At 35.2% G+C, this 26,617-nt stretch overlaps 3 protein-coding genes across 5 annotated transcripts; 1 reads left to right on the top strand and 2 right to left on the bottom strand.

The window, feature by feature from the left end:
• Positions 1-1,582: 1,582 nt before the first annotated feature.
• LOC137403526 (uncharacterized) lies at positions 1,583-16,753 on the bottom strand. Its single transcript, XM_068089465.1, has 7 exons — positions 16,489-16,753; positions 15,774-15,830; positions 11,172-11,293; positions 10,429-10,573; positions 5,978-6,133; positions 3,878-4,037; positions 1,583-2,059 (listed from the first exon to the last, which is right to left on the bottom strand). The coding sequence occupies exons 1-7, from the start codon at positions 16,636-16,638 to the stop codon at positions 2,013-2,015; spliced, it is 837 nt and encodes a 278-aa protein (XP_067945566.1). The 5' UTR covers positions 16,639-16,753; the 3' UTR covers positions 1,583-2,012.
• A 3,368-nt stretch (positions 16,754-20,121) lies between these two features.
• LOC137403759 (uncharacterized) lies at positions 20,122-26,610 on the bottom strand. Of its 3 annotated transcripts, none has more exons than XM_068089785.1 (9): positions 26,558-26,610; positions 25,935-26,086; positions 24,731-24,908; positions 22,825-22,881; positions 21,906-22,027; positions 21,449-21,581; positions 21,160-21,336; positions 20,822-21,053; positions 20,122-20,586 (listed from the first exon to the last, which is right to left on the bottom strand). In XM_068089785.1, exons 1-9 carry the CDS (start codon positions 26,591-26,593, stop codon positions 20,522-20,524), a joined length of 1,152 nt encoding a protein of 383 aa, XP_067945886.1. In that variant the 5' UTR covers positions 26,594-26,610; the 3' UTR covers positions 20,122-20,521. The 3 variants fall into 3 exon arrangements, with proteins under 3 accessions (XP_067945886.1, XP_067945887.1, XP_067945889.1); XM_068089786.1 differs by having other exon boundaries at positions 26,535-26,568; XM_068089788.1 differs by lacking the exon at positions 26,558-26,610 and adding an exon at positions 26,493-26,514.
• On the top strand, positions 23,178-24,011 carry LOC137404113 (adventurous-gliding motility protein Z-like). Its single transcript, XM_068090267.1, has one exon. The coding sequence runs from the start codon at positions 23,178-23,180 to the stop codon at positions 24,009-24,011; it is 834 nt and encodes a 277-aa protein (XP_067946368.1).
• Positions 26,611-26,617: the final 7 nt, after the last annotated feature.

The following is a 26,617-nucleotide window of genomic DNA, read 5'->3' as shown; positions in this document are numbered from 1 at the left end:
TTGGTAATCTTTAGCAAAATTCTAACCATTGTCCAGATTATTCAAAGTATTTTGTCTGTTAGAAATCACTGTTGAATGGGTGTGAGCGGGATTGACTGACTGCCAGTATACGTTTCAAGATTAAAATTGACAAAATTTAATCACGGTTAAAACACTCGGAAGAGAAATATATGCTGAAATGACATCACTAGTTGCTCGGCTGCCTCTCTTGTTATTGATATCGGCTATTGCATTCAGATTGCAGGATTTGCATCTGTATCTTGTCGATCTATTTGTTGAAATGCAACTATAGACATCATAATCGCACTTTCGTTTGCATGTGCACATTTTAACCTCGGCCAAGTTTCATTGATTTTAATCTTGAAACATCCTGGCATTCAAATCCCCTAAAACATGAAAAAAAATAGCAAATTATTTAAAAAGTACTAATACTTTCTGATAGAATCTACTACAATTTTGTGTACAATACATCTTTAACTAAGAGTAACAACGAAAGGTAATTGAAGTCGTTTCTCCAAATGGAAGCTTCTGATGTCACAGTCATCAGTTCAGTTGCTTTCAAGGTAACTGAAACTAGCAGACGTGATTCAGTGGTTAGTCATTCGACTTAGATCAGCAGGTTGCTGGTTCTAGTCACAGAAGGACTATTGGTGGCATTAGAAAGGACGTCCAATCACAATTGCTCATGTGCCAAATCTCAGGAGCAAATGGTCACAAGAGTAATATACCTAGAGGAAGATCATTTGCGATGGTGACCACAAATGACAAAACCCGAAATAAGAGGTCAATGTAACCGAAGCATGAAACTTGTAACAGAATGACTTCAATTCTTCTGAGCTCAGTCTAGATAGGTGCAACTGGAGCTCATCCTTGATCAGACTGCTATTATTCACCAATTTTTATTTCTTTTGTATTTTGCTAAAAAAACTGATTTAATCTTGATTCAGTCTGCAACAGATAGAGTTGTTCATCCAGAAACTACTGGAATTAAAATGACAATTTTTTGCTCTATTTATAGCCCATATAGCTTCTCCTTACAATAGGAGAGTTACTTCGATCGAGATACGGGCATTTTTGAGGCTCTGGTCTGGTTTGCTGTGTTCACCTTTTTGGGTGGTTATGACAGGTAGTAAATTACTAATAGTGTACTAGCCACACCAATAAAAGTTTATAAACAACACACAGAGGGTCAAATTAAATTAAAAATATTTTTCATAACACTCTATTATTATTACACTATTATTTTTCTAATTGGAATTAACCGCTGTTTGATAAGCTTACGTATATAAACATAGAAACTTTCAAAAAGGATTTAAATTATATAATTACATGTAACTACTTGGTTATATAAATTTTCGATTAATGGATTTTAAATACATATACTTTACCAAGTTTGATAAGAGCTACTTATATAAAACTTATATAATGCGAGTGTGTAGTAATAAATTATAACAGTGGGGGACTTGAAAAAATATTTACATTATGTAATTAACTACTTGGTTACGGTATATAAGTTTTTGATAAAAGGATTTAAATACACGTTACATGCATATTGCCAAGTTTGATGAAGTACTGTTATAATATTTATGTTTCCGACTTCAACTCATAGTTTAAAGAACAGCTTAAGTATTCTCTAACTTGTTTATTTTTAAATACATACATGAAAAATACTTTAAATATGTGAAAAAATCTTTAAAAAAACATATAAAAGTGAGCGAAAAGTATACTGGATTCTAGCATGACAGATTAGCAGCAACATTAGTACAATGAGTACTATGCAGCAGTTGTGTAAAACGCAGTAGAGTTCAATTAGCTTCCCAAAAAGCTTCAAGTTGCCTTCCAAATGTCTGTTACATGTTGTGTTGACAAAAAGCAGTTACAGTTTACCAAAATAAACATTTCAGTTGTGCTGTTGCAGGCCATCAGCAGCTCATCAGAAGTAGGAGATCGATAAGTAGATATTTCCATGGCAGTTTTGAGGGAATGAATATTATCTTACAATGTAGAGGATCTTAACTGAGAGTAGAGTACAGAGGAGGAAGCTGTCCATATTTTTGTTCTAAAAAAAAATTAAATCAGTTAGAAGTTGCTCAAATAAAAATCACCTTGCCGGGTGGTAAGGTATATACCATTGCTGCCGGGTGGTAAGGTATGTACCATTGCTGCCGGGTGGTAAGGTATATACCATCGCTGCCTGGTAGTAAGGTATATACCATCGCTGCCGAGTGGTAAGGTATATACCATCGCTGCCGGGTAGTAAGGTATATACCATTGCTGCCGGGTGGTAAGGTATATACTATCGCTGCTGGGTAGTAAGGTATATACCATTGCTGCCGGGTGGTAAGGTATATACCATTGCTGCCGGGTAGTAAGGTATATACCATTGCTGTCGGGTGGTAAGGTATATATGGGCACAAAAAGTTTTGAAATTTTGAAATTGTTTTAGTTCAGCTCTAAAGAAAAATGAGGTTCAATAGGCCAAAGTGTTGGTGTTTTGTATTTTATTTTTAGCCCAAATATTATATAGCTTCATCGAATAGCTAGCTTTGATTTTCATGACACATTTGTTAGGTTTTCTTTTTACACTCGTGGTGTATAAAAAATTAAATGCGTATACTAGACTCGTTAAAATAATGACTTGATAGAGAGACAGCGCTAGGTCACATGCTGTCAAGTAATGTTAGCTGAATACAAATGAGGCAAAGGTAATATGTAACACAGCTATTTAGCGTACTCATGAGAAGGTTACAAAACAAAGTAATATAATGTATATATATTTAATTATGCCACAGATAAGACAACAAAGATATATATTGCACGCCGACAAAGTTACACTACCTCCAAGTTTCCGTTTAAGCTATTAGCGATAAAAAACTGTCTGCACTCGTCTGAGTTCTAGTAGTGAGAGAGCGCATCTTTCTCAAAAGCGCAAAAAAGACTGTACAAAATGCTAGCCCAAAATATGACACAAAGATGATTTACTATTTTTAATTATTATAATTTACGAACACAATCAATGAGGAAAAATACGCAAATAGGTTTTTCGCCAGGTAATTTCACTACAATATGTAGCGCTGTGATCTAGCATACACATGTACTGCATACAGACTTTAGCACATAAAACACCGTAAGTAAATTTGTCGGTAAAGGATAAAGGTCCAAAATTTATTCAAAGACCTTGATTTTTTTCTAACACTTATATGCATATACGGAAAGGAAACTTTAAACAATTGGCTTTTCAATGTGGCACTATCAAAGGATATTTTCAAGGTGTTAGATGTACTATCGATATTACTACAATTTCTCTGACATTTCCATAAGTGGCCTGAAAGAAGTTGTTAATTGACTTTGTAACTCTGTCATAAAAAGTATCTATCACACTCATTCATTCGCTCAAGTCATTCACCTATGTATAAAGCGGTACCGTAACTGTTGGCAAGGTTCTGATTGCATTTTATTAAAGAGAGACGTATCACGATGCAAATATTTATCGATAAAAAGTGAAGCTCTTTTTGGTTTTGTATGGCCAACTGTTTTTCCATTACAGAATAGACCAGTTGAATTTTAGATACAAATTAGTCTGAAAGGCATTAGATTTTTTCAAATGTTCCTTTTTGTTATGACAACCCAATTTCACCTTGGACTTTTCGTGGCAAGAGAAAAAACGATTGCATTGCTTGGAAATTTGGCTGATGAAAAGTGGACTATCGCTAGCTGCCAGTCAACAATGAACACAGCTACACAAAAACCAACTTGGTAATATCTTAGAATGTGTATATATACTGTGATCTGCGCGGTAACTCTAAAAACTTTAGAAAATATCTCCACAGAGAAAAAAAGTAAGCTCACAAAAAGACTACAGCATGCTGAGTTCTACCTTGGATTGGAGCCAGTGCAGAAGGTGCAGGAGGTGTAGGAGGTGCAGGAGGTGCAGCAGAAGGATAAGCCGATGGAGTGGTTGGAATAGGTCCCATAGGCGTACTAGGCAAGACCAGATGTGCCCGTCCAGTATGGTAAGTAATTGTGGGCAAAGAAGTCTGAAATGCAGCTGGAGAGCATTAATTTCTAATAACTGATAAAAAAGGTCTTTAAACTACAATGAAATAATATTGATTAATATATTTCATGTGCATTCAGATATTAGTTGCATTCAGAAAGTAATCATGGTTGAAGGAGTCTAGATAACTACTTTTCTTCACTCACTTAAACTTTTTGTATTACATGTGGATTGAACTAGAGGAGTTTTCATTTATATAATCAATCTCTGTTTTATTGAGATGACTACATACTAACAGATTTTTTATAGAAGAAGCAAAAAGTATTAATTTCATGCAAACTTTCACCCATTTCGTATGCACTCTGATAATCAGAGACCTTCTAGTCTATAAGTTCTATGATTATCAGAGAGCTTCTAGTCAATAGGTACTATGACTATCAGAGACCTTCTAGTCTATAGGTTCTGTGGCTATCAGAGACCTTCTAGTGTATAGGTACTATGACTACTAGAAACCTTCTAGTATGTAGGTACTATGACTATCAGAGACCTTTCAGTCTATGGGCACTACGACTATTAGAGACCTTCTAGTCTATAGGTTCTATGACTATCAAAGAACTTCTAGTCTATAGGTATTATGACTATCAGAGACGTTTTAGTCTTTAGGTACTATGACTATCAGAGACCTTCTAGCCCATAGGTATTATGACTATCAGAAACCTTCTAGTCTATAGGTTCTATGACTATCCAAGACCTTCTAGTCTATAGGTATTATGACTATCAGAAACCTTCTAGTCTATAGGTAATATGACTATCAAAGACCTTCTAGTCTATAGATACTATGACTATCAGAGACCTTTTAGTCTATAGGTAATATGACTATCAAAGACCTTCTAGTCTATAGGTATTATGACTATCTGAAACCTTCTAGTCTATAGGTATTATGATTATCCAAGTCCTTCTAGTCTATAGGTACTATGACTATCAGAGACCTTCTAGTCTATAGGTTCTGTGACTATCCAAGTCCTTCTAGTCTATAGGTACTATGACTATCAGAGACCTTCTAGTCTATAGGTTCTATGACTATCAAAGAACTTCTAGTCTATAGGTATTATGACTATCAGAGACGTTTTAGTCTTTAGGTACTATGACTATCAGAGACCTTCTAGTCCATAGGTATTATGACTATCAGAAACCTTCTAGTCTATAGGTTCTATGAATATCCAAGACCTTCTAGTCTATAGGTATTATGACTATCAGAGACCTTCTAGTCTATAGGTAATATGACTATCAAAGACCTTCTAGTCTATAGATACTATGACTATCAGAGACCTTTTAGTCTATAGGTTCTGTGACTATCAGAGACCTTCTAGTCTATAGGTACTATGACTATCAGAGACCTTCTAGTCTATAGGTATTATGACTATCTGAGACCTTCTAGTCTATAGGTATTATGACTATCCAAGTCCTTCTAGTCTATAGGTACTATGACTATCAGAGACCTTCTAGTCTATAGGTTCTGTGACTATCCAAGTCCTTCTAGTCTATAAGTACTATGACTATCAGAGACCTTCTAGTTTATAGGTTCTGTGACTATCACAGACCTTCTCGTCTATAGGTACTATGACTATCAGAGACCTTCTAGTCTATAGGTATTATGACTATCTGAGACCTTCTAGTCTATAGGTACTATGACTATCAGAGACTTTCTAGTCCATAGGTATTATGACTATCTGAGACCTTCTAGTATATAGGTACTATGACTATCAGAGACTTTCTAGTCCATAGGTATTATGACTATCTGAGACCTTCTAGTATATAGGTTCTATGACTATCCAAGACCTTCTAGTCTATAGGTATTACGACTTTCAGAGACCTAGTTCATAGGCAATAATCACATCAAAAATTAAAACACACGCATGATGAAACTGGCGGCTTTGCCAATAGATTTCCAATAACAACTATCTCAGTTTTTCTACCAACCTCATCAACATCAGGGTTACAGCAGTTGCAACAATCATGGCAGCAAGTGCAGGCAGCGATGCTGTTGTACACAATAAGAGTAAGAGTGACAAAGAATTCTCCCAGACCACACAGCAATGCAATGACATCAAATGTCAGCCAGACTTTGAAGATACCCTGTAAAGACAAGACAGACTGATGAGTTACAACCCCTAGTCTCTGAGACATGTAGAACCTGTTGCTATACATCCGGGTCCCATTATACTTAGGACCAAGTCTATAGTGTGTTTGTGCTAAAGGCTAAGATTTGTGCAGAAGGATAAATGTACAAGCTAAGCTACACTATTTTAGGCCAAAGTTGCGAGTACATATACACGTATTTGAGTTATCTTTAGTCTTAGTTTCTAAAATATATTGGAAAATTGAAGCGAGATCTTTTGTCAATTAGATTGCAGGCTCAGTGATGATTGTAAACATCAACATAGCTAAAACATTGCGCGTTGCAGAACTGAGAGTCTCTTCTAATGGTAGAAGCTGCAGATGTGTTTTAATCATGGACTCTTTGAACTTAGAACCAGTATATTACAGCTTCACTCACAATTTCAACATTTTGCCAAAAAAAGGCTGCACCTACTTTTTCCGTTTATGTATCATTAACAGAAAGAGAGAGAGAGTTAGGAGTTAAAGTCTTGTTTATTGCAAAAGCTTGAGCAAAGTTGAGAAATTTCCTTTTTGGCTAGTACATGAATGGTAAGATAGCACAGATATTACTAGAAATTCCACTGTCATACAGCCCACGACCAAAGTGATATTGGAAAAAAGAAAGGGTACTGATGGTTGAGAAATGCAATATTAGCAGTCAAATGGCACTGCTGTGCAATAGGATAACTGCAATGGTAACTGTAATGTACTGGGTGTGGGTGTTATTATATACAACAAACAGCAATAATGAAAGAAAAGATTATATGTTTATATCTCTCCCCCTGCAATAGGAGAAATGCAACATTGGCCAATATTAGAAGTAAATTGCACTGATATTATTAGAATAACCAACATTATTAATATAGTAATAATATAAAACCAATGCACAATTTTGTTTACATTTCAAAACGTCATAGCTAACAATATCAAGAAGTGATATTTATATAGATTTTTAGCAAATCTATTTAAAAAAGTGTTTGGTCATGACAAACAGCAATAATGAAAGGAAAAGATTATATGTTTATATCTCTCTTCCTGCAATAGGAGAAATGCAATATTAGAAGTAAAATGCACTGATATTATTAGAATAACCAATATTATTAATATAGTAATACAGTAATAATAGAAAACCAATAAACAATTTTGTTTACATTTAAAAACGTCATAGCTAACAATATCAAGAAGTATCAAAAAGAATATCCAAACTTAGTAATAGTAATACTGTAATAATAGAAAACCAATGCACAATTTTGTTTACATTTCAAAACGCCATAGCTAACAATATCAAGAAGTCTCAAGAAGAATATCCAAACTTATAATTAAATATCGTAATCTCATAAAAATGGTTAGAAAAAAATATCATCGTCATTTCCTTTACTTACACTGCGTTGAACATCAGTTAGAATACCAAAGTACTCAAATGAGTCTGAAATGTCAGTTAATTTGAAATCGGCAAAAATGAAACGATTTCAGTACTCCTATGTTAATTACCGAAACCTTCGGCAATTCGACAATGCTATAGACTGGCGAAAAGTGCACGTTATTCTTTCGTGAAATGCACACGACTTAATCGTTCTATTCTTTGTCGCTTGGCGTTTCAATTTCCGGTCTTAACTTTTATAAAAGTGTGGCTTAGCAAGTTTTAATAACGATTTTCGTCCAAATAAATCTGTCTATTTGTGTATAATCCGATCAGATGGGTAGGTTTTAAGATAATAACGACGGTTTACAAAGACTTGGTAACATATTTAAATAGGTTTGTATGTGTTTTGTATCGTTATTATACTTCAACGACTCTACAAAACGATGGTTAAATTTGTTGATGAAATATTGATACCAGGGTTCGTCTCATTGTTGATGAATAATTTTCGGGAGTTGTGTACACATGTGCATTTATACATGCATTATACATTTGTACAGCGCTTCGCTCTGTTTGGTCGTGGGAATATGAAATTCAGGGAGATCTGTTATAGGAAAGAAGACTATGCAGTTTTGCAATCTCGGCCTTTGATTTATGATAATTTGATGTTGCAAAAATACATTACTCTAAAGGAAGAAAAACTATATATGTATATACACCTCAGTGTTTGTTTGTTGGTCTTTCTGTTTCATCCCTGGGTCTATATAGAGCAATTAAAATCTAGCAATTAAAAATCTGCTTTGCAGAGGATTTCAACTCACGACATTTAAATTAGAAGTTTACAAACGAGAGTGCATAACCACGAGGCTAAGCTATTCTTATCATTACTAACACTCTTACATACAGATATATCTCTATCACGATTGCACACGCTAAATATGCACTTATTATTATTTAATATTACCTTTTAGTTGTTAGAAATTTTTTTAAAAGCTTATTTTTTCCTTTAAAAACTTATTTTATGTGTTGCTGGATTTTACTAGCAAAACATAACACTCAATACGTTCAGCAACACTATATGTTCACAAAAATAGTAACCACCCACCCACTGCTATCAAAAACCTACATCACAAGATTAACGTAAGACTAACTACACTCTCCAGTAAAGAGCATGAATTTAACAAAGCAGCACCCCCTTACCAGAAAGCACTCAACGACAGTGGTGATAGCCACACACTAAAATGCAAATACATCAACTCGGCCAGCAATTAACAGGAGACAACGAAAGCTACATAACATGGTACAACCCACCTTTTAAAGTCGACGAGCAAACTAAAATAGGCAGAAAGTTTATAAACATTACTGATACATACTTCCACCTACACACTCACTGCACAAATTGTTTAACAGACATACATACAGACTGTACACTAAAACTTACCTACTTTTGCATGCCTAACATAAAACAGCGCATAAACTCGCATAACAGACGCTTGCTAAGTAACCAGCAGAACACAACTACAAGTAGGAACTGCAAATGTAGAGCAAGAAATAACTGCCAACTGGACACAAACTGAATAACTACAAACATAATATATCAGGCCATATTGACTAGGGAAGACACAGGCCTCCAGAGCTCCTACATGGGACTATGCACTACCACGTCTTTAAATCTCAATAGAACCACAAGGCCTCATTTATACACAGTGACAAACAAAACAGCACAAAACTCAGGAAACACATCTGGAGGCCTAAGACTGACAAGACTAGCCATAGGATTAAATTGAAAATTATGCGGAAGGCTAAACCCTTTTCAAGCCTAGCAAAGGAATGTCATCTGTGCCTTCCTGAAAAATACTACGTCATTTGCAGGCCAAAGACAACAAGAAGTGAAACAAACCAAACAAAGGAAGTGAAATCAACAATGCATGCAGACACTCCAAGAAATATCTTATAAGCTAATACAATTCAGGCAGATGTGGAGCTACGAACAACACCAATAACAACAGGAGAGGCAATTCAACCAGCCATACACCACCGGTCACCAGAAGAGTGCAGAAGCACGAAACAGACCTGTCATAACACCAGAGAGAGAGAGAGAGAGAGAGAGAGAGAGAGAGAGAGAGAGAGAGAGAGAGAGAGAGAGAGAGAGAGAGAGAGAGAGAGAGAGAGAGAGAGAGAGAGAGAGAGAGAGAGACATCAGCCTAGAAAAAGATAAGTCATTTTAACCTATTCCAACACTCTAGTTATTTATAACACTCTGCACTTTTCAAAGTGTCAACTGCTGTTAGTAGTAGGTCTGACTACTTATTCATTATATATATTTACTAGCCAAATGCTCAATATTCTTTATAAAAACTACATGTACATGATTGCTGACTAAAGGTTCTCGCGGCAGAAATTTTAGTAAAAAATCGTCTAGGTTTAATATACTCATCTTATTGGGCAGCCCATAATCATTTTCATAAAAAAATGCTTTACATGTGGTACCACAGAAAAATAAAACATAAATAAAATGGTATTGGCGTGTGGTGTCATAAACGCAAATTCTTTTTATCTATACAAGGAAGACTTGAAAGTGTTAAGTTTAGGCATACACTTGATCTCTGGACAAAAATATTAAAAGAGTTAGCAAATTGTGGCACCTTTGGAGAAATCATATAAAGTAAACATTTCACATAAACCCGAATAGGTTACATCATTTTCTGCGTTAGTTTAATCAAACCAAAAAGGTTTCAAGGCTTTGAGACTCCAGAGGTATCTTTATTACAAAAGTGAAGAAAACTTCTCCTACCATGTACTAAACTATTTCTTCTGCTCTATGACAAGGCACAAAATATTGTAATTACCTAGTCTTCAGACTACCCAACAACACCCAACTATAAGGCAGGTCGATGTAACTGGGGCTTACATGGCGACAGTAAAAGTTTCCAGACGCTCCTTCTATGCTTTCACCATAGAAGATGTAAGTCTGATATGGCGTAGTAGAATATTGTGCAGCTGTAGTAGTATTTGCTTCGGCAGATTTATTACGTGGAAAAGTATCATCACGGTTTCTACAGAATGACATAAACCTCTTAGTCAGTGATTCAGACAAATATGATATTTGATAAATACAGACCCTCAATCTATAGTAATGCATACTCTAAAAATAATGGAAGATGTGACAAGGTAAATCACCATGGAAATAAAACCGATAATTTGTTTATTTTAAAATGTCTCATGATTTGCTTCCTTCAAAGTTATGTCAATATTTTTGTATATTTTACATTGGTTGGTTTTAAATATATATTATTGCCCAAAGTTTTTTTCCTGTGATTAGTGAATAGGTAACCATTACAGTTGGACTTGTGATCAAATTATATAACTATTGCACAAGTGTTTGTACAGCCACCAAGGTCCAGTCTATTGAGATTCTATATAACAGCTTAATTCTAACAAGTATTTTAACAATACCAAAGTATCAGTTGCTTTCAGCTGCTGCATCTGGAAAACAAAAAATACACATTTTTGTTTAAAAAAAAATTTTCTTGCAGCAAGAGCAATTTTATGCATGCTCAATGTACAGTTCAGTTGATCACCTACAAAGTTCTAAATCTATTGTTACTAATATTGTCACAAACCAGACAGAATTAGCGTAATTTGGAGTCTAACCTTTCATAGTCTTGTCCTTGACTCCTACAGGAATTGAGTTCACTGATGGTTACAGAGAATGTAATTGTGACAACGAGGAAGAAGACGAAGGCTATCATGTTTAAGATCAAGTGGGAAATGATCTGTAACAAACAGATACATACATTCATAGATGACTGGTTGGTGGAGTAGTCAGTCTATTGCGAATTGTCACGTTACACTTTATCTTTCTCTACAAGCATGTTCTACTATACGCTATTACATTGTAACATAGTTTAAATTTAAATTTCAAACTCATTCTAGTTAGTAAATAATTCGGAAGGCTTTCATTACATACAATTAGAGAGGTCATTACTTACATAAGGACAAACATTAGACTCGAGTTATAACAAGCCAAACAGTTGAGTTATCAAAATCATTTCTGATTTTGATAACTCAACTTAACTCGCTATCATTGCTTTTGCAAGTTTTGAAAAATGGAAAAAAATAGTTAAAAGTACTGTAATAAGAACGCATGCAATTAATTGCTAAAACATGTTTTATTATTGTTATTTATAAATATACGTATATGCTTTAATTTCGCTTTGAATTTTTAATAGCTTTTTACTTTTTTGCTTTTTATTTTTACGCTTTTTTTTAAATAGCTTTCATCAGAAGTGGGCTGTGAGAAGCCTTTATATACACTGCACATGATTCTCTTAAGTTCACACTATAATTATTTCATGCTTTGGGTATAAACGCAAAATGCCTGTTGTAAACTTTTACTAGTCACTGATGCACTTTAGATTGGAATCAAATCTCACTCATCCTTGGCTTAACTAAATATAATACAAGTTCTCATCAGCTTCTCAATCAAATCTCACTCATCCTTGACTTAACTAAATATAATACAACTTCTCATCAGCTTCTCAATCAAATCTCACTCATCTTTGACTTAACTAAATATAATACAAGTTCTCATCAGCTTCTCAATCAAATCTCACTCATCCTTGACTTAACTAAATATAATACAACTTCTCATCAGCTTCTCAATCAAATCTCACTCATCTTTGACTTAACTAAATATAATACAAGTTCTCATCAGCTTCTCAATCAAATCTCACTCATCCTTGACTTAACTAAATATAATACAAGTTCTCATCAGCTTCTCAATCAAATCTCACTCATCCTTGACTTAACTAAATATAATATAACTTCTCATCAGCTTCTCAATCAAATCTCACTCATCCTCGACTTAACTAAATATAATACAACTTCTCATCAGCTTCTCAATCAAATCTCACTCATCCTCGACTTAACTAAATATAATACAACTTCTCATCAGCTTCTCAATCAAATCTCACTCATCCTCGACTTAACTAAATATAATACAACTTCTCATCAGCTTCTCAATCAAATCTCACTCATTCTTGGCTTAACTAAATATAATACAACTTCTCATCAGCCTCTCAGTTGAAAAGCCAAATTTCTTTTTGCTCGCTTATCTGTTGATTTGACTTGTTAGAGAGACTGTGTTACCAAGCCATATGTCTGATTTATTGCTAAATTATTTGAGAGACAACCGTCCAAGAAGTCAGAGAGTCGCGAGTAACATGGTAAATAATATACTTCATTACACAATATCACAGCTGGGGAAAAACATAAAACCCACGTGTTCAGTGAAAACACTGAAAAAACAGGTTGCGGTGTAAACACAACATCTTTACTTGAATGGTAGTGTAGAATGACACTTAGCCCGAGGCAGAAATCGCCATTCGTCGAAAGTGTAGGGTGGGAGTCATGGTCTTTTGAGAAAGTACGAATAACTATGGTCTTCTATTATACGTTTTTCCATGTCACCATTGTCAATAAACAGTAGGTCACAAAACATCATTTCTGATTTTGATAACTCAATTTAACTCGCTATCATTGCTTTTGCAAGTTTTGAAAAATGGAAAAAAATAGTTAAAAGTACTGTAATAAGAACGCATGCAATTAATTGCTAAAACATGTTTTATTATTATTGTTATTTATAAATATACGTATATGCTTTAATTTCGCTTTGAATTTTTAATAGCTTTTTACTTTTTTACTTTTTATTTTTACGCTTTTTTTTTAAATAGCTTTCATCAGAAGTGGGCTGTGAGGAGCCTTTATATACACTGTACATGATTCTCTTAAGTTCACGCTATAATTATTTCATGCTTTGGGTATAAACGCAAAATGCCTGTTGTAAACTTTTACTAGTCACTGATGCACTTTAGATTGGAATCAAATCTCACTCATCCTTGGCTTAACTAAATATAATACAAGTTCTCATCAGCTTCTCAATCAAATCTCACTCATCCTTGATTTAACTAAATATAATACAACTTCTCATCAGCTTCTCAATCAAATCTCACTCATCCTCGACTTAACTAAATATAATACAACTTCTCATCAGCTTCTCAATCAAATCTCACTCATCTTTGACTTAACTAAATATAATACAACTTCTCACCAGCTTCTCAATCAAATCTCAATCATCCTTGACTTAACTAAATATAATACAAGTTCTCATCAGCTTCTCAATCAAATCTCACTCATCCTTGACTTAACTAAATATAATATAAGTTCTCATCAGCTTCTCAATCAAATCTCACTCATCCTTGACTTAACTAAATATAATATAAGTTCTCATCAGCTTCTCAATCAAATCTCACTCATCCTTGACTTAACTAAATATAATATAACTTCTCATCAGCTTCTCAATCAAATCTCACTCATCCTTGACTTAACTAAATATAATACAACTTCTCATCAGCTTCTCAATCAAATCTCACTCATCCTCGACTTAACTAAATATAATACAAGTTCTCATCAGCTTCTCAATCAAATCTCACTCATCCTTGACTTAACTAAATATAATACAAGTTCTCATCAGCTTCTCAATCAAATCTCACTCATCCTTGACTTAACTAAATATAATATAAGTTCTCATCAGCTTCTCAATCAAATCTCACTCATCCTCGACTTAACTAAATATAATACAAGTTCTCATCAGCTTCTCAATCAAATCTCACTCATCCTTGACTTAACTAAATATAATACAAGTTCTCATCAGCTTCTCAATCAAATCTCACTCATCCTTGACTTAACTAAATATAATATAAGTTCTCATCAGCTTCTCAATCAAATCTCACTCATCCTTGACTTAACTAAATATAATATAACTTTTCATCAGCTTCTCAATCAAATCTCACTCATTCTTGGCTTAACTAAATATAATACAACTTCTCATCAGCCTCTCAGTTGAAAAGCCAAATTTCTTTTAGCTCGCTTATCTGTTGATTTGACTTGTTAGAGAGACTGTGTTACCAAGCCATATGTCTGATTTATTGCTAAATTATTTGAGAGACAACCGTCCAAGAAGCCAGAGAGTCGCGAGTAACATGGTAAATAATATACTTCATTACACAATATCACAGCTGGGGAAAAACATAAAACCCAAGTGCTCAGTGAAAACACTGAAAAAACAGGTTGCGGTGTAAACACAACATCTTTACTTGAATGGTAGTGTAGAATGACACTTAGCCCGAGGCAGAAATCGCCATTCGTCGAAAGTGTAGGGTGGGAGTCGTGTTCTTTTGAGAAAGTACGAATAACTATGGTCTTCTATTATACGTTTTTCCATGTCACCATTGTCAGTAATTGTAATGTCACCATTGTCTACTTACCAGTAGACTAGCTACCAAGTAGTGAGTAGTGGACTTTAAAAGTATGAAGAGACAAATCCTCTCTATGATGTCAAGTAGGTTACACTAGTAATGCATGTAATCCACTACCACCTGTGCAAGGGTTGGACCAATGGTGACTACACTATCCATCCCTATACAAATGAAGATGGTGAGCTGGATGCCCTTAACATAACCAAAAACAACATCATTAAAAGCGCTGCACTATACTAGTGATGCTCCCTGGCAGCATCTAGATGGCAAAGATATCCGAACCTATCTATAAGATGTTGATTAATAAGATAAAGGTTCAATGAATAAACAGTTTAATGAGTATATGTCTTCACTACGTAGTTACAGGAAACAGACTGATCGCTCATAGATTAAGTGTTCAAAATATGAGGTCAAAGTTATACATAAAGCTGAATAAGCATAATAACACACTATCTATGAACTGGTCGTTGCGACAGAATATAAATGTTAGCGTCTCAACCAGTTCTTACCCGCTAGATACCACTTCCTTCTTGTCAAGAGAGTGCCTCTGGTCTTACGAAAGTTATAAATCACTTCAAAATTCTCATGCAGCTCTGAGGAGAGTGCGGTTACGCCATGAGATAAACATTCTATAACTAAAATGCTCACACAAAACTCTTCAAGCTCTCTAAAAATTCTTTTCTAGCTAGTAGCTAGTCTACTTACCAGTAGACTAGCTACTGGTAAAGTCAAAACAATCGGCTGACAGCTGAGTTTATTCATATTTTGTCCTCTTTTAGCAAACAGCTTTAATAGCGAAATACAAGTATAATAATTTGATTGTGAACACTATGAAAAGTCTCAAGTTAGCCAGTCTGGTTTGGTTATAGAATTATTAGTTGTTTCTTAGTATCATTAAGTCTGATCAACATCAATAATAAGGCAATGATCTACTTACGAAGCCTCTTCTCTGTGTTCGGTGACCCACTGTTCCAATTGATGCAATCAGGATCAACTAAAAATAGAAGAAAAAATAATGTGGCAAGAGCATTCTCAGTTATTTCAATATTAAGACCATAATATTAATATATTGATATTATATATTAATCTGTATTAATCTATACTAAGTATTGTGTACTTCCGATCATTCATTCCCATAGATATATATACCTATGTTTATATATCTATGTTCATTCCAGATTACCCCACATCCGCCAGTCACATTACAAAATCTTTGAACCTATTGCCTTAATCCAAACTCACTCGTTTCTGCATTTGTGTTACGGGTTGTAGAACTCTGCCTAAACTATGTTCAGAATATTTGTATTTATCCTTCCACACATGTGACAAACATTGTTTTCTACTCTGTAACACCAACATACTACATCCATCATCATATGTTTTAGTTTATGAACTTTCTGTTACTACAACCTTCAATTCACTGTTCCGACTCCGCAATACTATTAGACTACCAACTTTTAACATTAAAACACTATTGTACAACTTATTCAGTTATTCCTGATTACTTTCTTTTCATTTTAATTTTGACATGTAACGGAAAAAATCATTTTGTTGATGATTACTAAGGCTAATAAAGAATTATACATACAAGATCTTTTAATTACTCTGAACTGCTTAAAAATCAAGCGATAGACAGAATGAAACCTACTCACCAGAAGCCCAACCCAGATGCCTGTTCCAATGTGGTCAACCAAGTATTCAGTATAAACAAATTCTCGGTCTCGCAACTTCTCACGTATTTCGATGACATTAGTGTGGAAAGTGTCGTTTATTATCAATGTCGTCAACTGCATGAAGACCATGATTATTGCGAGAGCGAGCTGTGCAGTCGTCAGCCTAAAACAGCCATGGTGTAATACAGCTACCTAAAACAGCCATGGTGCAATATACGGTAGTTACCTTCCTCTGATCATGCCATGCTGGAGAGCTAGTTTAAACTGGCCTATGGTAACTCTCACAAGTAAATGGCAAAGTTACAATTAATCGGTCTCCAGTATAACCAATCAGTCTAAAGGGCATAATGAGCAAAAGACTTACTAACATTGGAAAGCATCACAAGGTTTTTAGTAGAAGTTGTCTCCGTCCCAAATGCATGCTTACACTGCCTCTATATTTTCCATTGACATAGACACTATGGGTGATATGGTAGAAATACAGAGCACCATTCAATATAGCAAAGTTTTTACCTGTCGGAGTATTCAGACATAGCCCTGTCTATCGTATTTTTGTTATAGCAACAACTGTCCCAAAAGATTTAGTCAAAATGATGGGAGAGAAGGGGGTGAAAGATGCTTAGCTGTGGTCTGTAATATCAGCAACTACTAACAGTTTTTTCACAAAGCTACAACCTGTAGCAGAATTACCATACTATAATAGCAGTAAAGTCGATACACAACCAGACATTGTATGAAATATTCATTGGTAAAACATACTTTATACTTTTAATTGTTCATTCATCTATTTTTTATTCATTCATTCTTTCCTTTGTGTTCTTTTATTTGATTGTTCATTGGCTTGTTCATTTATTTAAGCATTGATTCATTCATGTGTTCAATATGTTCATTCATTCATTTATTTATTCATTAGTTCTCCTAAATCCATGTTAATTTTCTTACTACAATTTTTTGAATACATCCGGTAAGCTGTAGCAGAACTTTGAAGTTATAGAAGACCAAAAGCTGTAGTTGTCGTATTAACTAGTAGTAGCTACTAACACTGATGTGCCATTCACACGGCAGTCTGAAAAAAAACAGTTGTGTTTCCATTGACAGAACGAACAAGCAAACCATAAAATCCCGTAACCCTATAAGGTATCAATAATAACATAGCCTTGCTTCCATAGATTTACTTTAGCCCAGAGGACTAATTTTGTCAGTTTACTGTCTTAAAAAATGACTTCGGACTGTTGTTCTACAACCACAGGCTGCTACAGACAAGTAGCTTGCCTCGTACCGATTAGTTGGTCTGTGAGACAGCCAGGCTTGGTAATTGATTTTGGTTGGTAATTTTTGGATTGAGGACTTTAAAATGGAGGATACTGGATACCAACTTCGAGGCATTGAACCATTATTATTACTATAATTTGGTTTCAAGTTAAATATGCAACTTTTGATGACCACAAAGATTACTAACGTAGCTCCGTTCAGCAGTTTACGTTACCAACGTGTTCATCTTTTTCAAAGTTTGAGAGGCTTAAAAGTGAAAGTTTAAGATAATGATAATATCTGCATCTTGTAACAAGTGATTCCTCTGAATGAATATAGGCGCAAAGTAGTAATGTAAAACATAATATTTCAGAATAAAGCAAACGCTTAAAATGATCAGATGAATGCAAGCGATTTCTACTAAAGAGTGTAAGTAGTTTCTTTCTATAATAGATCTACTAAGTTATAGAGCATGACAGTTTTTCTCTATAGAAACATAGATGACACTGTAGAATCAAAACTACTATACTTCTTATCTCTTAGATTGTTGATCTCTTAGATACTAGCAGAGTTTCTGTAGATACCTCTATATAATGCTTTATAATAGTCTTATTATCTTTTAGATACTGGCAGTTTCTATAGATACATATACCTCTATAGAATGCATTATAATAGACTTCTTATCACTTAGACACTGGAAGAGTTTCTGTAGATGATTCCATAGAGGACGATATAATAGACTTCTCAGAACTTACCCATTGACAGATCCAATGTTAGCTTTTGAATATTCTACCTTATTTTTAGTACGAGATCCCCCATGCATGACAATATATGGAACAGGAAATTGGTCTGGTGAAACTTGGTTCCTTGAAGATAGATGTGTTCCTGGCTCGTTTACAGGTGGAAGGGGCTGTCTGATAGACATGGTGCTGCCACTACTGAGCTGTTGCCAGATGAATATAAAATTACTAATCTATAACATTCTATTGTCTACAGGTAATTGTTATTCCTTGGAGTTAACAGTAAGCTGTTGCGGCTGCCTCAGTAAGCACTCTTTGTGAAGGCTGAGAGATGAATATTGATTCCTTATAGATAATTTTTGATAAATACTTAGACATATTATTACAAATGCACGTATATTAGTGAATTCATTTGCATGCAGAGTCCACATAAAAACAAAAATACCAACCAATAAACAAAGTGCTCAGGACTGGTAAAAAATATTGACTCGCATCCAATGTAAGTAGTGTTTTCTCTAGAGTTGGTCTGTATTAGTGTGGTAAAAAGGAACTAGTCATTTGTAACAAATTGTTTGTATTAGGTCTGTTCATATATTGTAAACTACATTTTAGAATAGATTTTCTAACTACATGTAGAAAATCTATTCTAAACTTACATTGACTAGTATTACCAAGTAATACTAGCCAGTGTGATTTACAATGTAATTACAGCGGAGCTAAGTATTACATTACATGATTCACTTAGTTCCACATTTACCAATCAAGCTTCCTTTTTTAAGCTTTGTGGTTTTTATGTCATACATTTGATCGTCACTGTACCTGCTCGACACATTTCAGTTTTTGTGCAGAACTTGGTATACTGGTCACACCTTAGGTGTTTGTAAGCAAGGTGCACTTTCTGGAAGCTGGCAGAGACAACTTACTGACATAGAACATTCAGGTAGAGATGTTACTGTCCCAGGAAGCTACATGCCACAGGAAAGCAGTTTTGCTAATAAACTGGTGACCCACTGTTCTTTGAATAAAATAAGACCTCTCTGAAGGCTAACATTTTGTATTTTACTAGCGAAAATCATTTTTACACAGCCTGAATTTCGTTTCAAGAACAGAATACACCAAGGAAACTTGTTATTGTATGTGAAAAATGACTGGTACCTTCTATTACAAAAATGTAATGAACATACCTAACTTTTTAACCAGAGACAAAGCAGAAAATCATACTGGTGCAAATGCCCTGTATTTTCAGAATTTATGCTCAAAATCCTGAGACGAATGCAAACAGATACCTATTTCGGCTTTCAATGAAGCTGTTGAGCTGTTCTCAAAACTATTGAAGGTTGTACCATCAACAATGACTGCACCCTTACTTTTGTCATTTGCTACAAGGTAGAAAGACGCCCAAGTGTTTTAGAATGTTACTGTACAGTCTCAAAGACATTCATAAAATGTAACCTCAAACTAGATGTAGGCACATTGAAGATGACGTGTCTGGTCATTATTACGGGAATACTAAATAGTATGAAAGCATATAGATTTGTCTAGATCCAGTACACAAACCATCGGCTCAAAATAGTGACCTTATCGCTAAAACAAATAGAAATAGCCAAGTTTTGCTAACATGAAAGATTTCTATAGATGTATTTTTAGTGCTAAATAAACTGTATAGAAGGATCATAGTTGAAAGTACAATATATAATAACGCGGTTTCCTTTAGTTGGAAGTAACAGCAGTAAGATAACAAGTAAAATAAGAATATTCATTAAACACAAATTACGATAAAAGGTCGGCAGCGCATTGGGATAAGACATTGCAACAGAGACAATGGAGTTGTTCAGAGTTTAAAAAGCAATCGTAATAAAACTCTGCAAAAACAGTAGCCGATGGGCTAGTTATGAGCAGCATGTATAACCGGTGCTAGATGAAAATATAAACACACATAAAATATATATGAGACTAGGATATCTTTTATCATATACTCTTCTGTTAGTCCTAAACCAAAGAACTCGAGTTGGTGGACAGAACTAAGCAGAACTATTATTCTGCAAGACACTAGCATACTCGGGTGGCAGCTCTTCCCATTTCGCTTCTAAAGAATACAAACAAGAATTACACGGTTTTCAATAATCATGGATCTTCTCATTAAAAGTATTCAAGTAGAAGCTGTAAAACCAAAGGCTTTCCACAACATAGAGCTACCTGCTAATGAAATAGAATAGAACAAGCCTTAGAATTACCAGATTAGCAAGTTAACATCTGAATACTGCTACAGCTGAACAAGTTATTTAAAAGACAATTCAAACAATCTCTGTTTAAATCCTAACCTGAATTGCTGCCAGCTCCCTGAGAAGGAACTGCAGGCGCCGCTGTCTGAGAAGAAAGGGCAACTGGAGTGGCAAAATTAGGAGTGGCTGCACCAAATGGTTGCTGCATATACTGATAGTTGATGGCAGCTGGTTGACCATGCACTTGTGGCATGACTTGCAGCTGTGGAACAGGCTGCATCTGCATTGGTGTCATCCTTGGCTGAGCGTGATAGGAAACCACATGGTCGGCCTACACAGAACCATTACCACATGATATTAAACAGAGCTTGAAGGCAGTCAGATGTGCAGACTACAGTCAATCACAACCAACACCACAATTGAATAAATGAAGTTACCTCATCATCAGGATCATAGCAGGACCGACAGCAGCAACTCCCGCAGCAACCAGTTCGTCGGCAGCAGCCACATACAGCCATCGAGTTGTTAATAAGGAGACCCATAGTGATGGCAAACTGTCCTACTGCGCATACGAGCATTATTGCATCAAGTGCTACCCAAGCCTTAAAAATTGCCTAAAACAGTTTTGACAGGGTAAGGCTAAGTCGAATAGTGCGACCAAGCCCTTCCAAAGAGCAAGTTAGATGAATTACCGTTGTATACCACTAAAATCATAAAAAAACTTACATGTCGACAATAGAATGTTCCAGAACTCCCTGAGAACTCCTCCCCGTACAAGTAGAAAGGCTTTTGTGTGGTTGTACTGCCATAGCGACCATAACCGCTGTCATAGTGGTAATCGTAGTTGTAGTAGCTCCTCCTAAAGAGAATTTGTTATTGCTACTATTGTTATTACTATTGTTACCGCTGACAATAGAATAATTAGTAATTCCATTGCAGAAACAAAACAACTCTGTTTATAACCCCCAACAGCAAAATCAACATCTATATTTAAAAAAATGTGGCCTGCAGTAAAACAATTTGTATCTAACTGTAAAACAAAAATGGTAAACAAACTAGCAGAAATGTAACTAAACAGACAGGATTATTCAAATGGCTCAATGCATATTGAAAGCATGTCAGTTGTAAGGAAATAGCATGACTATGATAATAGCATTCACAAGCAGGTATACAATGTAATTACCTGTAATAGGACTCTCCTTCATTCCTGCAGGCTAACAATCGCCCCATGTTGCCGGACAGAGTCGCCATAAGCACTGGATATGCTATGATAAGTATTACGTTCAGAACGAGGTGAGTCACAATCTACATGCAACAATGTGTTTATGGAGTGCATGGTAATCATTGTTGATTAGTTACTGATGAAAGGTGATGTTTGTGTGGCTACTAGCTTACTGTCATGTGTAAGGTATGCCTGAGTAGAGATCAAGCTATATTTGTCAGCTGAGAGGGGGACTTTTATAGAAGCCTAGTAAAAACTTGAGCAATATTTTCTAATCAAATTTTTGGGGTGATGGATACATAATAAGAATCTGGCAGATTAAGGATGCAGCAAATTTTGTTGCCTAGCTTTGCTTACCGCATCTCACAAATGCTGCAAAAGGAATCCACACCTTTCTATACATTAGTTGACATCTACAAAAGCTGATAGGCATATTAATAAACTTGCAGTCACAGTAGATACTGGTACCACAGCAGGCTTACTAAACACTCTATATATATACATCTTTAATGTCAGAGTGAGACGAGCCGTGTCTGAAAACATGCCTAACAGGAAGTCTTTAAGCGATGAGTAATACGATATACAATATAAAGAACGCTTGACCTGCAAAACACAGGCTGGGGTTCAGTTGCCGAAAAAATATCACTGGTAGTGACAGGAATAACAAGATTGATCTCAAATTGAACACAAATTGCTCCCTGCAACTGAACATGTCTCCACTCCTTAAGGTTCCCTTGTCACTGGACTCAGACATGTTCAGCCAAGATTATAGAGATATTGTCAATGCTGTTAAACACACGTACAGCCCCTACTAAGGAGACATCATACTCGATATTTGACGGATTGTTCACACAATACGAGGTATAAATCTGAATCTTACCAAACTTTTCCTTTGCTGTTTGTAGCTTGCCACTCCGATGCTTGCAGCGATCACAGTCTAAAATAGAATGTTCTCTGACTAATGAAAGTTACCTAGTCTATATCAGTCATATTTTTGACACGTAATTACAAAAAAAATCTGTATGCATTTAAAAAAGTTCACTATAAAGTAAAATGTAAACAAGTCAGAAATTCAAATTAATGGCTTGAACCGAGTATCAAGTAAGACTTCATCTAGCAATCAGTTGTGTTGTGGCAGGATTAATTTGGTTGCAGAGTGGAGTAATACTAAGGTATGTTATGAAGTTAAAATTTGAAACATGACCTCAAAAATGGCACAAACTTCTTAGGCGGATGACAAAGCTTGATACAACAGGTTATCAGAGACTACCTATAACATCATGGGCTATACCTATAACATCAGGGACTCTACCTATAACATCAGGGACTCTACCTATAACATCAGGGACTCTACCTATAACATCAGGGACTCTACTTATAACATCAGGGACTCTATCTATAACATCAGGGACCCTACCTATAACATCAGGGACTCTACCTATAACATCAGGGACCCTAGTTATAACCTCAGAGACTACCTATAACATCACGGAGTCTACCTATAACATCAGGAGTCTACCTATAACATCAGGGACTCTACTTATAACATCAGGGACTCTACTTATAACATCAGGAATTCTACTTATAACATCAGGGACTCTACTTATAACATCAGGGACTCTACTTATAACATCAGGGACTCTACCTATAACATCAGGGACTCTACCTATAACATCAGGGACTCTACCTATAACATCAGGGACTCTACCTATAACATCAGGGACTTTACTTATAACATCAGGGACTCTATCTATAACATCAGGGACTCTATCTATAACATCAGGGACTTTACTTATAACATCAGGGACTCTATCTATAACATCAGGGACTCTATCTATAACATCAGGGACTCTAGCTATAACATCAGGGACTACCTATAACATCACGAAGTCTACCTATAACATCAGGGAGTCTACCTATAACATCAGGAATGCTACTTCTAACATCAGGGACTTTACTTATAACATCAGGGACTCTACCTATAACATCAGGGACTCTACCTATAACATCAGGGACTCTACCTATAATATCAGGGACCCTAGCTTTAACATCAGAGACTACCTATAACATCACAGAGTCTACCTATAATATCAGGGAGCCTACCTATAACACCAGGGACTCTACCTATAACATCAGGGACTCTACCTATAACATCAGGGAGTCTACCTATCACATCAGGTTCAGTTCAAACTTCGCATTGGTGAAGGTTATCACAACGGCTAATCTTCAAAATAAATAATGTTTATTCTCAACCAGATCTCACTACTTTATGTAACTGGTGGGCTGATGGTTTTTATTGCTAATTAGACAGCTGCAGGATAAGTATTATTCAATACACCCAACAACAATAACATAATTAATTGAGTGTTCATACACAGTACTAAAATAAAGGAAGTTTCACTAACCATTTAGAAATATAAATCATTTAAAATACAGTCATTTTAAATTGTGCATAAATTATACAACGCCACTTTAATCGAGGAGATGATCTCAAAACTCACATTGGCCAAACGAGTTTTAAGAAGAAAATATGACTAAACATAACATTTCTGTTTGCACATGCCTCTGCTCTGTCAAAACTCACACTCGGGTTCAAGCTGTTACCCATAAGCAATGCATTCGAAAAGGTCAGACTTCAATGGGGAGCCAGAGTTCTGTGGAAGTCAGACTTCAATTCGTTTTCATTTTATTGGCACAAGAGGCAGCAGTTACTAAACCAAGCTGCCAATCAAGTTCAATACAAATGAATACACTCTCAATTAAACGATAGACACAGAATTACTTACAAGAAGCCCAACCCAAACACCTGTAGCGCCGTTGTCCACAAAACCATCGAGGAAATAGTAACTGACATACTTGTCCTTTAACTCAGCAATCAAGTTGTTCAGGTGATCGTTAATTGCAGTTGTTACGACATGGAGGATAAAGACAGTCAGTCCGAGTACAAGCTGAGCTAGTGTTAACCTATAAACAGTTGTTTGTTAATATTCCATTATAATTCACTACTGACAAGTTACTGAGGTCTTTTCAAAACAGACTGCAGTATCAGTGATTTAATAAACAATGCAGTGCAAATATTAACCAATCTGCTAAAAGCAAACAATACATGACACTGTACTTTTCAGCAAATCAAAGAGACCAAAGGTCTCTCTTTCATGTAACTAGGAGACAATCACCGTTTCATACGTTGAGGATTATAGATAAGATGAATTTGTTATCAGGATGCTTAGTTTTAAATTACTATGTGAAAGGTTGGTGAGAGCTGGACATAATAAGAGGTTATGAACAATAATTTTCATATTATACTAGAATACCTTTAATGATTGATAATAATGATTACCATATACCTTTTTGTTTGCTGAAAATGAAATACTAAAATATTAATTATGACAGTAGAAACAATATCTTTTAGAACCTTATGATTGGCTGGACTATTTCAATACGTAGTTATAAGTAGGAAAACGTATAAATATAGTTAAGCGAGAGAAAACTTGTAAAAAAAAATTCAATTAGTGTAAGCCATGTTTTATTATGTATCACATATCTGATGTACAGCAAAAGAAAAAAACAAGACATGTATACAGATTTTCATAATTAAAATGGAATTTTTATCTTTTCAAACTGCAGAGCAATTTGGATCGATGAATATAATCCATACTTGAACTATATAAGTGAACAGTGATATACAAAATGTTGTACCTCCTTATCATTCAATAGTATACAAAATTGAGTTAGCCAAAAGCAATACATAAGTAAAAACATACATTAGTGTTATTATCCCCAAGCAAAATTTCAAACTATTCACCCATTTTGCAAAATATTTTCAGAATAAGCTACTCAACTTACTGGACATTTTACAACTTCGGCCTACAATCCATGATAAATAAACCCTAAGGTAGCTACATACCGTGATAAAACACAACTCATCTCTTTTTTGTCTTAACTCTCACCAGTCCAGCTTATCAGCTGAACTCATCATTCAAAACCTACCCTTTAACAGCAGCGATCTTAGACTTGAAATATCGCACATTGAGCATGGGTCTCGACGAAACGTTACTTTGAGCCGAGTTGATATACACAAACTGTGGCTGCATTGGCATCTGTTGCTGGGGTATTTGGGCAGGATGTGACGCCATGTTGTTCTACAATACAGATAAAACAAACACCTGTACAGGTATTACCAAAAGACAAGCTAGGTACACGTGTCCAGTATTAGACGAAAGTGCTCGTTACTATTTCCTGAAAATTCACGGTGATAAAACAGGACACACTGCTCCACATTTTAAACACATCGTATGCAGTCCACGAAAGTGTGAAAACTATAAAATACTTTTAACAGGAACACAATATTAAAAAACTATTGGAGAATTTTGACAACCACTTTAAGTAGGTGATACGCTTTTCACGTTAGCATGAACGAGTTAACTTAATAAAGACACATTTCTAAATGAGCAACTCTACATTAAAAATGATGTTGTGATCGTTTCTACCAATAATAGTTTGTTAGTGAACAGGCCCAGCAAAACGGTATAGCGAAATGAACGTAACTATTACGATAAATTCAACATAACAAAATTATTAGAACTGAACTCCTACGGTCCTCAGACAGGTACTTTAGCTGACTGGATATCTCGTTCCATAGAGATCATAAACAGGAAGACTATCGAATACGT

The sequence above is a fragment of the Watersipora subatra genome, chromosome 9 (genome assembly GCF_963576615.1).
Source record: "Watersipora subatra chromosome 9, tzWatSuba1.1, whole genome shotgun sequence".
NCBI lineage: Eukaryota > Metazoa > Bryozoa > Gymnolaemata > Cheilostomatida > Watersiporidae > Watersipora > Watersipora subatra.
Note: the sequence above shows the minus strand (reverse complement) of the source record. Positions and strands in the feature narration are given on the sequence as shown.

What these genes read in the sequence shown, in the direction of transcription:
- LOC137403526 (XM_068089465.1), bottom strand. Translation starts at nt 16,638, where the DNA reads ATGGTCTTCATGCAGTTGACGACATTGATAATAAACGACACTTTCCAC. An exon ending in GAAACTTTTACTGTCGCCAT is followed by an intron (nt 6,134 to 10,428) that starts GTAAGCCCCAGT and finishes TTGTCTTTACAG; the next exon opens with GGTATCTTCAAAGTCTGGCT. An exon ending in GTAACCCTGATGTTGATGAG is followed by an intron (nt 4,038 to 5,977) that starts GTTGGTAGAAAA and finishes GCTGCATTTCAG; the next exon opens with ACTTCTTTGCCCACAATTAC.
- LOC137404113 (XM_068090267.1), top strand. Translation starts at nt 23,178, where the DNA reads ATGACAAAGCTTGATACAACAGGTTATCAGAGACTACCTATAACATCA.
- LOC137403759 (XM_068089785.1), bottom strand. Translation starts at nt 26,593, where the DNA reads ATGATCTCTATGGAACGAGATATCCAGTCAGCTAAA. An exon ending in AAGATCGCTGCTGTTAAAGG is followed by an intron (nt 24,909 to 25,934) that starts GTAGGTTTTGAA and finishes AACTGTTTATAG; the next exon opens with GTTAACACTAGCTCAGCTTG. An exon ending in GGGAGCTGGCAGCAATTCAG is followed by an intron (nt 20,587 to 20,821) that starts GTTAGGATTTAA and finishes TGTATTCTTTAG; the next exon opens with AAGCGAAATGGGAAGAGCTG.